Source organism: Manis pentadactyla, chromosome 13 (assembly GCF_030020395.1).
Source record: "Manis pentadactyla isolate mManPen7 chromosome 13, mManPen7.hap1, whole genome shotgun sequence".
Taxonomy (NCBI): Eukaryota; Metazoa; Chordata; class Mammalia; order Pholidota; family Manidae; genus Manis; species Manis pentadactyla.
In genome coordinates this window covers 105,592,917-105,605,585 of record NC_080031.1, presented here as the reverse complement: position 1 = coordinate 105,605,585, position 12,669 = coordinate 105,592,917, and the positions used below count along the sequence as shown (strand labels likewise).

Below are 12,669 nucleotides of genomic sequence, written 5' to 3'. Positions count from 1 at the left end.
GACTTAAGCGGCAGGTGGGCCCTGCACATGCCTCCGTGAGACCCCTGCTCATCAGCCTGGGCCTCTGGCTTTGAGGAGAGGATGGAGTTTGGTGAAACGCGCTCTCTTGTCCATTGTGTCCTGCCTGCGAGCCCCGCGGGGAATGGCCGTCATTTCACACACCCTTCCTGCCCTTTTGCCGATCCTGCCCCAAGGTCACCGCTGCTGCCGAGTAGTCCACCACTCAGCTTGTCCACTCCGCTGAGGAAATAGCCTCTGCTGACTCCCTGGGAACAACCGCCCCCCCCAAGGCCCTGGCGCGGCGAGGCCTCCCCCGTGCTCGCCTTCCTGTCAGCCCCTTCAGGACTCTCTGTAGGTCATTTCCTCTTATTTCCCCTGTTTCTCCTTTCCTTCCTTCTTTTGCTTAGAAAAGGTGATATGTAGCTTAATAGCGAGCCAGCTACAGTTGTACAAAGATGGGCAAGGCATCATTTAGCATGGCCAGCTCTGCCCGAGAAGCATACGTAGCCAGATGCCCTCAGAAGTGATGTTTGCAGCAAGAGGGCTTGAATCCATAGCTGTCAGCTTGCCCCTTGTGCCTGGTGGTGTGGTCAGTGAAGGGGAGTGGGCCGTCCACCAGAAGGAGCTCAGACTGTATCCCCCACTTGGGGGGGGCCGGTTGTGATCCCCACATAGCCTCCCGGGGAGGGAAGCTGGACCCTGGCGGACCCAGTTCCTTGTAGAAAGTTAAAGGAAAACGAGTGGTGGCCCGTGTGTCACTTTTCTCCTCCGTAAGGCACTGGGGGGGCACGTGTGTCCCGTGAAGGCTGTGAGAAAGAGAAATATCCCGGCCAACCGGGCGGAAGGGAATTCATAGGGAGGCCAGGAGGGCATAGAAAGGGCTTGGAAGCAGTATCCAAGGGAGCCTGCAGGGGCCTGGCAGCAGGAACATGAGGTGGGCGAGGTGGGTCAGCGCTGTGTTGTCGCCGCGGGTGGCCTTCGGCTGTGCCCGCATTCCTCCCTCTCACGTGCAGGCTGCTGAGTCCCAGGGGAGTGTCAGGCTGGCGCCTGCTCCTTGGCTGCAGTGATGGGTTGAGGAGGAGCAGGAGGAAGAGCTGTTTTCTTCAGGCTCTGAAGATGGAGGAAACGGCCCCTCAAGACTGTGCGTGGAGGCGGAGACCCCAAGGGATGCAGGCGCTACTGAAAAGGGGTTTGGACGAAGACGTGACCTGTGTTCTGGGCATCCTGAGCCATCGGGAGCCCCTGGGGCTGGGGAAACATGTCGTGGTGATGGACATCTGGTTGCGGTCAACACAGCTGGACAGTTCGGCCTCTCCGTGCGGCACCGAAGGCTGGAGCCCTGGGTGACCACAGCAGCCTCTTCCTCTCTCAGTAACTAAGAGGCTCACTTGCTGAATCTTAAACCAAAGCGCTTTTGGTCAACTCTGGTCTATCTGTAGTTAATCCTGACACTGGCTGGCGCGGCTCATCAGGGGATGGTGCTGTAAGAGCAAACGTTCAAATGTGCAGGGGCACCTCACGCCTTGGCACCCCGGCTGTTTTATTAAAGACCATGCTCTGGGGGCTGGGGGCAGTGCAGTGCAAACAGAGCACTAAGACGGGGAGAACCTCGTGCACACACAGCTCAGGGGCACAGAGGGCCCTGCAGCTCAGTCCCAAGAGGACCTGCAGAAGCAGTAGGAATTCAGCTGACAAGGACACCGTCGTTCCACCCCGAGATGCAGGAGGAGCCAAAGCGCCCGTGGAAAGCCTGGTTATGAGCAAGAATGAGCTGCTGCCCCACTGGCCATATGCCACCCGTGTCCCATGTCAGTGGGGATAGAGACTTTCTCTGCGTGTGGGGAGCCGTCAAGGAAAACACACACACGCAGAAAGCACTGATGCTCTGTCACCTAACAGCCCTCGCGAGAATATACCCAGGGGCTCATTAGAATTCTAGAACCCATTTCTAGAAGTAAAAACACCCATCAGCATAAGTAGCACCTCAATATATGCATGAATCCAGGTTTCTGTGAGCTGGGGGCAGGCTCGGTGGCACCCTAAAACTCCACCCGTTGTCTGACCTGCAGCCACCTCGGAGTGGCTAAGTCTGGGTGCTCACGACCTGCAGGAGGACAGGATACATCCACCCAGGAGAAGAGCCAAGGAGGGAGGGAAAAGGCAGAGCCCTGAAACCTGCTGGCAGGGAATCCTAGGCACATGCTCCTTAAGGGGACCCTGTGTCCAATTTCCCAGCAGTGTCTCAGGTTACACCTGCCCTCCTGGGGTATGAAGAGTGCCCTTTGATCTCAAAGGTGTCTTAGTTTGGATGATGCATTCTACAGCCGCTCCCATTCCAAGGGTTCTTTCACAGACTAACCAGGTCTTTGGACTAAGGCCTGAGGCAGAGACAAATGCCCTCACAGTAGGCATGGGCACCGGGAAATTCACGTTAGATCCCATGGAACAAACTTGGTGATTTAGAGCAGGTGTCCGTGTCGCTCCTCGTTGTCTCTTCTGGCCGTTCTCCCACCCTCCTCAGCACTTCCCAACTTCAGCCTCCCCTACCCACATCGCCCTTGGTGACACCGTCATTTCCCCTCCAGGTCTCCCCTCATTCCTTGACGATTTTAGCTCCTGCCTCACTGTCATTCTCTCCAGCACAACTGATCCTACTCTGATGATGTCACCTCGTTTAGGGCTTTAAATACCACCTCAGGCCTGGACCTCTTTCTTAAGTGCTAGACTTGTATACTCAACTGTTGACCGACATTCTTACCAGGGTTCTTGTAGGCATCGGAGACTTAATCTGCTGCCAACTAAGCTTTTGCTTTCACTGCACATCTCAAAACCCATTCATCTTTGCATTTTACCTCTCTCTCAGTGAAGGGCAACTCCATCTCTCAGTGATTCAGGACAAAAAACTAGGACTCACTGTGAATCCTCTATTCTTTCGCACCTCTTTGATTTGTCAGAAAATTCTGTTGTCTCTACCGTTAGAGTGTATCCTGCATCTGACACTTCTCCCTACCTCCACGTCTAACGCCTTAGCTCGATTCACCATCACTTCTCCCCTGCGATGATTGCAGTATCTTCTTAGTCTCTCCATTTCCACTGTTTCCTGTCTACAGTTTATTCTCAACCCAGTAATTAGAAGGATTTGGTTAAAATGTAAGTTAGATCATGTCATTCTTCTCAAAACCCCTGCAGTAGGGTTCAAGCCAAATTCCTCATTATGATGTAGGAATTCCGAATGATCTGGCCCCCATCACCATTCTGACCTCACTTCCTACTAACACCCTCTCCCTTGTGCTGATGCAGCTCTCCGTGCCTTCACGCCAGGCACACTCCTACCTCAGGGCCTTTGTACTTGCTGCTCCATTGGCCTGGAATACACCTCATTTCCTTCATTCCTCCTTTTCATTTCTCAGTAAGGCCATCCTTCACCAACCTATTAAAATTTTAATTGCTGCCACACAAATTCTCTCCCCCTTCCTGATTTTTCTTCTTAGCTCTTATTGTTAACATACCATATATATTGTTTATCTACCTTGTCTCACAGAATGTACGCTCCAGTGGGCAGGGATTTTGTGTATTTTGATCACTGATGTTTCTCCAGGGTCTAGAAAGGTGCCTGCACATAGTGCTTCGTAAATATCGAGGGTCGAATAAATCATTAAAGCATCAGTTATAGATACCCTTAGTTTGCCTTTGGAGATTTTGCAACTTTCTAACAATTTCCAAGAACCTTCTATTGAAGGGAATAACTATGATCTTCTACTCCACCTTTCCACCATGTGAAAAAATCTTTTTATGTACGCCTGGATCTGTGGGAGCTCTTCCTAGAAATGAGGCCCACCACCTCAGCAGCTAGCCTGACTGGAAAAATCTATAGGTTACAAAGCACAGCTTTTAATTGAACCAAAACCTTCTAAGTTTTATCCACTGGTTCACTGTAGCCCCCACCTCTTCCACTGAATAAACCTATTTCCTGGTCTAAACAGACTGTTAGGTCCCTCTGACCCTTCGTTTTCTGTAGCATAAACAACCGTAATTTCTTATCGGTTCCTCCCGCGATGTAGTTTTCTGTCTCCTCACCGTCCTGACCGCCCTCCTCCAGGCACAGGCCCCACCTTCACGAAGGTCCTCCAGACATACCCCATGGAAGACAACGGGGGTGGGGTTTCCCTGCAGTTGTCACTCTCTCGTAGGTCACAGAGACAGTGATGTGCGGGGCGGCCTCACTGCCTTGCGCGGGCTTTGCCTGTGCTGATGGCGGGTGGAGGAAGGGGTCATGGATAGTTTTGGGGGCGGTGTGCATTTGTGGCAATGGTATGAGGCGGCCAGACAGGCTGTGCGCCAGTGAAGTTAACGGGTGTGCCAGAGGGGGGAAAGGCTGGGAAGAGCTGTTGGGGGTGAAGACAGCAGTGGCCCGGGCCTGGGTGTCCAGGGGGAGGGCCTCCACGCGGGAACTCCGCCTCGTGTCTAGCATCCCGGGGAGTTTCCCGATGGGCTCAGGTCATTTCCCCAGAATGCCACCAGATGGAGTGTTGGGGTACAGGATGTGAAGCGGGATTTTTGGGGGTTGTACAGTAGAAAACCTGGAATCTAGTTCTTAAGCAGACTTTTTAAGTATGTGTAACATTTTTTCCTCATCTGCAAAATAGTATCTGCCTTACAGGATTCTTGGGCATAACCAATGAGTTGAAAGAAGTGGAAGTGTTTGTAAAATGTGAAGAGCTATAAGAAACTTTTTTGCTATTAAAAAAAGAAATCGAGTGTTACGGGGCACTAGGGCGAAAGCTGTTTCTTGGCCCAAACTCTGAAAGAGCACCAAGTCCTCCCTAATTCAGCCCACAGGCGGCCCCCGCTGGAATAGCCCGACTTCGATATCAGGGAATGGAGGGCACGTACCTGAAAATGGGGATGACACAGTGTTTGGGGAAGACACCGACGCGCCCAGTGAGCAGGGACACGCCCCTGAGCCAGCCGTCCTGGCACTTCCCCAGGACCCTGACGCCTTCTCCCTTCTGCAGCACCAGCTCGTCGGGTCCTTGGGCCGAGTAGGAGTGCAGGGCGACAAACCTGGGGAGACATGGGGCACGAGTGAAGGCGGAAGGTGAGCGTGCCCAGGGGATGCGTGGAATCGGGGAGGGTAGAGGGGACGGAACTCAGCGCCCGTGCGCCCAGGGGATCAGCAATGACAACCTTTTCAGAATTGCAACCTCAGTATGTAAGGCGCACGGGAGTGGCAGAACCCGGCAGAGGTAGTGGGGCCCCCAGACCCGAGTCCTGCCATCTCTCCCCTCCTCCGCAGAGTGACGCACGGCCGCAAGTCACTGTTCGGCCTCCTCGGCATTTTGACGGGGGGAACCTGGTCTAGAATCCAGAAAGGAGTTGGTGACCAGGAGTCAGTGGCAGAGCTGAGTCTCAGACCTAGATGGCTCTACCTGGGACTGCTGAGAGTGTCACCCAGGAAGATGGTCACAGCCCGTAGGTTCAGGGAAATGAGAGGTCAGCACAGAAGCCCCTCTGATCCGTGACCTCTCCTGAGAGCAGGGATGCGTTTGACCCTCAGGAATGGCCTGAGGAGCTGGCTTCATGTAGGCAGGGAAGTGGACATTGGAAAATGGGAGGCAGGTGTCGATTTAGGTTTTGGTGCACAGTGGGGCACTTGCTGCAGGAGGGGATGGAGGGGGTGGGCTTGTAACAAGGCAGAAATGCCCTCGGTTAGAGCAGGGACTTGCCCGTCCGAAGTCCACCCAGGAATCAGGCAGGTAACCTCCAGGTCTGAGTACGGGGTGAAGGCACCAGGGAACATGAGGCTGTGGGAGTGAGAATGCCCGAGTGAGGGCGTCACAAACGAACCCACTCGGCTTGCCAGATTCAAGCCACCAGTGTAGGGGCTCAGGCTGGACACTAGGGCCCTTCCAGGCTCTCAGGGCTGTGAGACTCTAGCAGGTTTTCCAAAGAGGCTAGGGGAGCGTCTCACCTGCAAGTTCCTTTCCCCTCTAAAATGCTGTATTTACATTTCGCCAATTACTAAAGCAACATCTATTCAGCAATATTCTGAGTGGAAAAGAGGACAACAGGGATTGCTGAACACCCAATCTCCTAGTGATGTTTTTGTATATAATGTTCCAGCCTCTTTCCACTTTTGCAGGACAGTGAGCTAGGAGGATGCGGTTTGGTGCTATTTGTGTTTTTCACCATCATTTCCTTTGCAGGCTGCAAGGGGAGCTCTTTTCTCTGTGGATGGGATGATTCGGGCGTGGTGAGTCCTGACGGCAGAGGGTTGGCAAAGCTGATTTCTGAGCGCCAGGACTGGGGGTGGATGGCTGAGCTTCTTACTCACATGTTAGCTGAGAGGTGTTGCTGGGAGCCGGGCAGGCTGGCGATGGCGCCGGCCAGGGAATGTCCTGGGGACGCAGGTGTGGGGTGGTACGTGCCGACCTACACAGACAGGAAAGACAGCCAGGCAGAACCAGTGAGCACCCAAGCCAGGCCCTCAGCAGAGCGCAGAAAGGCCTGACACAGCTGAAAGCGAGAGCCCGGCCCCCACCGCCCATCCTCGTCTTCTCGGGGTTTGTGGCTGTGGGCAGGGCGGCTGGGGATGGGCTGTTTTATGCCACTGGGGTGGCACGCCAGGGGCACATGCTAGAAGACTGCTCAGATATGGCAGAGGACAAAGCCCCATCCAGTTTAGAGCCACCAGGCACTGCCAGGCTCCTGGAGCTGTCCCAGCACCTCCTGCCCGTCCCCAGGGTATGCAAGTCCCTATGGAAACCAACTCTCAGAAGGTGGTTTGGCTATTACTATGAACTTAACACTGGCCAGGAGGTTTGGAGTGTTTTACCAGTGTCAGCTGATTTAATCCTTATTAAGGTACTGTTATCATCTCCATTTCGGGGTGAGAAACGAGGAGAAGAAAGGTCACCCAACTAGTATGAAACACGATTTTAAGCCGGGCAGTGTAGATGCCGAGCCCACACTCACTGGTGCTGACTAATGTTTTACCCAGTGACTTCTGGAAGGGGAATCTGAATCCTGTTCACTTTTCCAGGATGAAAGAGGGAGAAATAATGCTAAAAGATCCTGGGAACTTGTCTACTCTCCCAGGATCTTGCCTATTATCTAACATATTACTCTGCCATTTCCTCCTTGATATATATCACAGACTCCCAGCCCCCACCCCCACCCCAACTAGGCTGTATATTCCATGACGGCAGGGGCCACGTGTGGTCGGTCCATCAGAACATTTCTTCTGTGCTCGGTGTGTACCAGCAGCTTAAAGAACGAATGAATGAATGGAAAGGTCTTCCCCCCCAATACACCAAGGACCAGTGAGACCTCAACCATGTCCATGTCATCCCGGGTACACACATCAGCCTGGCTTCAGTTCTCCACCCATATGTGATGGTAACCATGTATGTGTGCCTCTTTAGGACTATGCTTTTGTGAGTATAAATACTGTTGTGCAATGCACGGGCAGGTGTAAATGCATTACTGAGTGCATGTGTCTCTGGTTCTGTGTGTAAGCATGTGTGTTTGTTCAGGGCCTATGACAGTTATATGTCCATGTGTGATGGCATTGGTCTTTTGCATGTCTGATTATGCTCACACATATGGGTCTGTGGATTGATATGCATGTAAGCTGTGTGGGACTGTATATGAGGTTGTGATGTACATGTCTCTGTAGTTCTGTGTGCATGTATGTGAACTCTAGAAGTGTGTGCCAGGTAGGCACAATTATGTAGTTCTTGTAGTGTGTCTGGGTTGGTGATTGTCTAAATGTGTGTACATAGGTTCTCAGATTTTGAGGTGTCCTTGAGGTGTAGTATGTGTATCACTCTGAGGATCCAGTTATAGGATCAGAAAACCATTCCAGTCAGATAATAACAAGTGTTGGTGAGAATGAAAAATGGTGCAACTGCTTTGGAAAATAGGCAGTTCCTCAAATGATGAGACACAGGCTTACCATGCGACCCAGTAAGTCCACGCCTAGTACATGCTCAGGGGAAACGAAAACATAGAGCCACACCACAACTTGCCCCTGAGTGTTACAGCAGCATTATCCATAATAGCCAAAAGGTGGGAATGTCCACCGGCTGATGAATGGATAAACAAAATGTGCTATATCCACACGATGGAATATCATTCAGTCATAAAAGGAATACAGTATTGATCCATACTAGAACAGCATAAACCCTGACAACATTACGCTAAATGAAAGAAGCAGATGCAAAGACTACCTTACATAATTCCATTTATATGAAATATCTAGAATAAGGAAATCTACAGAGACAGAAAATAGACGAGTGGTTTCCAGGGGCTGGGGTCATAAAGGGATGTGGGGATGGTGGGTAAAGAGTACAGGGTTTCTTCCGAGGTGATGAACTGTAAAATCGTGGTGGTAATGGCTGCACGTATCTGTGAATATTTTAAAAAACCACTGAGTTGTAAACCTTACACAGGTGAATTCTATGGCATGTGAATTATATCTCAATAAGCTCTCAAAAAATAACAGCAACATCCATAGTCACCCATCCCAGGCTTGCTAACACTGCACACAGTGTTCTGAGCTTTGCAATCAAACATTGCCACACCGGTTCCTTTACGCCAAGATGAAAAGTTGCAGGCTTTGGGCTAGCCTGCTCCTTCCCTGTGATAGGGCAGGACACATCCCTGCTGGCCTGGGAGCTGTGTCAAGGGAGAGCCTTGTTATATGAACAGCTAAGCTTATGTTTGTGGAGAATGTTGGGCCACTGATTAAGCAGGGTGAACTTCACTTAAAAATCCATGGTTTTCCAATGGTATGTTTGAGTACAAAGCCCTTCCCTCCATAAACGGTATCAATCATGCAGGGAGGCGGAGGATGCCAGCATGCGCAGCACCCCTCCATCACACCCGGCTGGCTCTTTTTACTTGTCTAGTCTGCACCTGTGGAGGGGGCCCTGTTTGGAAAGCTGCATTGGCCAGGACTGAAATCAGTGGGTTTGTGATGAGGTTCTTCCTGAAACAGAATGGGAACGGGGCCCGATTCTCAGGTTTTGAAGTGCCCTGGAGAGCGTCAGTGGGAAAGGAGGGAGGGGGTGGACCAGGGAGAGAGGGGTACAGAGTCTGACGCTGGGACAGGACACAGTGGGAGGCCGAGAGAGCCAGAGGGGGGAGGGGGGAAAGAGGAAAGGGGGACCAAACAGTGTCTGGTTAACAGGAAAATGCAAGTGGCTTTAGCCCGACCCAGCCCGAGCTCTGGAGTCGGTGGGGAAGTGGGTCGGGATGGCTCGGTTCACTAGTGGGCAGCTGACGAGGGGCCCTCACAGCAAGCGGCCATTCAGGGCCTACCTGAACACGAGGGAAACCAAGAGTGGGAACCTATGGATCAAACAGGGGCTCAGTAAATAAGGTGGAAACAAAAATGAATGACTGGAGTGGTAGGAAGAGAGAGCAAGGAAGATGAAGGCAGAGAAGAACGAATCTTCAGGGAAGGGTGACAGACAGGATGACAAATGAAGACTACTAGGGAGATGGTCAACTTCTGAGGAGGCAGGTCTGTTCCTGTCCCCAGATCCAGCAACAGGCTGCTGGCCGGGGTTCCCTGGGGTCAGTCATGACCTCAGGTCCCCTGGCCACAGCGGTTTGCAGGGCGGGATGTCAGGCCCTCCGGCACTGGTGCTGGCATAGGGCCTGGGGGCTGAGCAGGGCCTGAGAGAAGGTGTGTATTGGAGGGTAAGGGTGGCTATTTCTGCTATGACCTAAAAAACATGTTTTTCCTCTATTTTGAAGGAAATGACTTCTTTACCAGTAAAGAAGAAACCAGAGCTGTGTCACCTCTGGGCATTTTCAGGTCCTGAGGTGTTGAATGAGAAGGAAGGGAGCATGCAGTCCTGCACAGAGTTGCTGCCGTTTGCAGGGGCCCCTGTGCCTTTACCACCAGCTGCTGGGGCCTGGAGCGGAGGTCTAGCTTCGTACTCAGGACTGCGGCTCTGGCATTAACCACAATTTGTGGTCTTGGGCAAGTGACTGAATTCTGTGCATCCTCCACTTCCTCACATGTACGATGGGTGTGGCAATGGCATTTCTGTCATCGAGTTGTCAGGAGGATTAACGAAAACGATCCAGCAATATTACTGAGCTCATTGTCAGGGCTCTGGAGATATTACTGATCTTTCTTGGCAAGGAGGCCAGCGGCTGCACGGGCCAGGGCTGAGGAATGTGCCATCGTTGTGCACGTCCTTTAGTGCAGCTGCCCTGCAAGGTCTGCACTAAGGGCAGGACCCAAGGATGTGTGTGCGTGGGTGTGGGGGGATGGGAACAAGCAGCCCTACCCCTCTCTTCTAGAGACAAACACCTGCGTAAGTTTCCTGCCCCCTCCCCGCCCCTGCGGTGGTGCTGGACTACCTCCCCAGGGCTCATGCCTTTCCACAACTCAGTGGGCACAGGGCGACCGCCTCCCTCCACCCAGTGTGGACTACTCCGGAGCCGAGGCCCGCACCTCGGTGTCCCCAGGAGCTAACGAGCGCCTGGAGCCCACACAGAGGGCACTCAGGGCTGAGAGAGGGGCTACATGCCATACCAGAGACCGGAAATCAGGCATTCTTTGGCAGTTTCCGTACCCACCTTGAGGAGAGTCTGAAGTTTGCTATCAGACTGTACAAAGTTAAAAACTCAGTCCCCTCTATAAACTAACAGCAAGTCAAGAGCCACACCCAGCGGCTGTGATGTGAGGGCTTGACTTGGTCCTGGGCGCCGGGCTACTGCTGTGAGCAACACACGCAGGGCTCTTTCCTCACGTGCACCTCACCATGTGTGCCAGGGAAGGCGGTGACATCCATGATTACATAAGCACGGAGTGTGCTGGGTGGAGGAAGTTCAAGGTGCTGCCAGGAGGGGTGGGCCCTGGTCTCCAAGAGCCATTTCACTCTCACACCCTAGGATTGCGACGCTGTCTGATCGCACACAAGCCTCGCTGTCATCATCCCCAGTTTTTACAGATGAGGACCCTGAGAAAGATCACCTGGTTTTCTGGAGGTGCTCAGCAACTGGGTGGTCCCTTTGATGCCACCAGCAAGGCCCCAAGGCCCGGAGCCCTTTCTGCAGAGCACCATAGTTAGCACGTGCCATTTCCAGATCTCAGGGTGGCAAAAGGGGGCATGGATATATATACGAGGCAGGTGTCTGCACCTCAGAAAAACCTCTCCAGCCAAATTTCAGTGTTGTGTTTTTATGCACATGGATGTGTTATGTGCCCAATGACCACCATCCCTGTGCAGTGAGTGTCCTTGTAAATATGCAAGACATCTGACAGCAGTTGGAATATTAAGCTGCTTTTGTTTGTTTTTCTTCCTCCTTCCCTGGCAGGACTGAGTCCCCACAGAGCCATAGCTCCTTCCGCCCAGCCCAGCGGCTCTACTTCCTTCTCCCCACTAAGCCTGCCTCAGAGCCGCCCAGCCTGCAGACCCTCCCGTTCTGGAGGAACTGGGAGCAGCCGCCCTGCTCTTTATTTACCTTAGAGTAAAAACGTCCTCTGAGAAAGGGAACTCATCAAAAACACCTTCTGAAGTACACAGACAGGTCGGCTGCAGGGGAGGGGCGAATGGTGCCATATCCTGCTGCAGAGATGATGCCCCTACGTCTCCCAGGTGGTCACTGCAGCTCAGCCTGCTCCCTGGGCTCGGCCCCTGCTCCCCCCGCAGCCCCACTCCCTCCAGACGCCCCCCTCCTTCCCCTCCCTCCGCGTGGGGGCCTTTCCCAGCTCTCTGAGCAGGCCACACTGACTGTTTTGGTCTCCCTGACCTGGTACACAACCATCCCTCTCCCATCTCTGCTCTGTTATTTCCCTTTGTCATTAAAATTTTAAACTCTAAGTATATTATGCATCCAAGTAGGCATATATAATTTTATGTGTCACTTAAAGAAGAAGAATAAAACTACCACCTGCCTGTATTCATGCCACCCAACTTAAGAAATAGAATAAAAATGGAAACCGAATGCTGCATATGTGTCTGTAATGGGACCGCCTCCCTCCCCCCAGAGGTAACTACGAACCTGAAGTTTTATTAATCATTCTCGTGCTTTTCTATGTAATCTTTACCCCTTTGGCATACACCCCTAAGCAGTACGTTGTGTGGGTTTGCCTCTTTTTGAACACAGTAAGGATGGATTCACATTGTGTATATTCTTCAGTGAATTTTATCTCTTAACACCAACTTTTTGTGGTTGATTTTCACTGCTATCTCATATTTCATTTTATGCATATACCAGCATTTACCCATTCCATTATTTATGTGCCACTTTGGGGGTTCTCAGTTTGGGCTGTTAGGAACAACATTGCAATGAACATTCTTGGGTATGTCCCCTGTGCACCAGTACAGGGGTTCCTCAGGATATTCCCCTGCAAGTCCAGTCGATGGGCCCTAGCGTGTGAGCCTGCTCAGCTCTATTAGGTAAAACACTGTTGCCCAGTGTGGCAGTAACAGTTTACACTTCCGCCAGCAGCAAGAGGGGGTTCCTGTCACCCTACCATCTCACCAGCACACAGCAATGCCTGGCTTTTTAATACCTGTCTAAGGTGGGTGTGAAGTGGTATCTCACTGGGGTTTTAACCTGATTTCTTTGAGGACTAATGAGCTTGAGTTTCTGTTCAGTGTTTATAGGCCATTCTTGCTTCTCCATGCCTGTTCATGTCCA

At 52.1% G+C, this 12,669-nt stretch overlaps 1 protein-coding gene and 1 long non-coding RNA gene across 3 annotated transcripts in view; one reads left to right on the top strand and one right to left on the bottom strand.

The window, feature by feature from the left end:
* Positions 1 to 12,669, bottom strand: part of SH3RF2 (SH3 domain containing ring finger 2) — a 100,490-nt gene that overhangs the window by 10,581 nt on the left and 77,240 nt on the right. For both annotated transcript variants that reach the window (XM_036894863.2, XM_036894879.2), the window contains exons 6-7: positions 6,335 to 6,432; positions 4,894 to 5,064 (exon numbers count right to left, since the gene is read on the bottom strand). In XM_036894863.2, coding sequence (XP_036750758.2) covers positions 4,894 to 5,064; positions 6,335 to 6,432 — 269 coding nt within the window. The remainder of the gene's footprint in view (positions 1 to 4,893; positions 5,065 to 6,334; positions 6,433 to 12,669) is intronic.
* LOC130680445 (uncharacterized) lies at positions 9,922 to 11,970 on the top strand. Its single transcript, XR_008993475.1, has 2 exons — positions 9,922 to 11,010; positions 11,341 to 11,970. It is a non-coding gene; the product is annotated as an uncharacterized LOC130680445 (long non-coding RNA).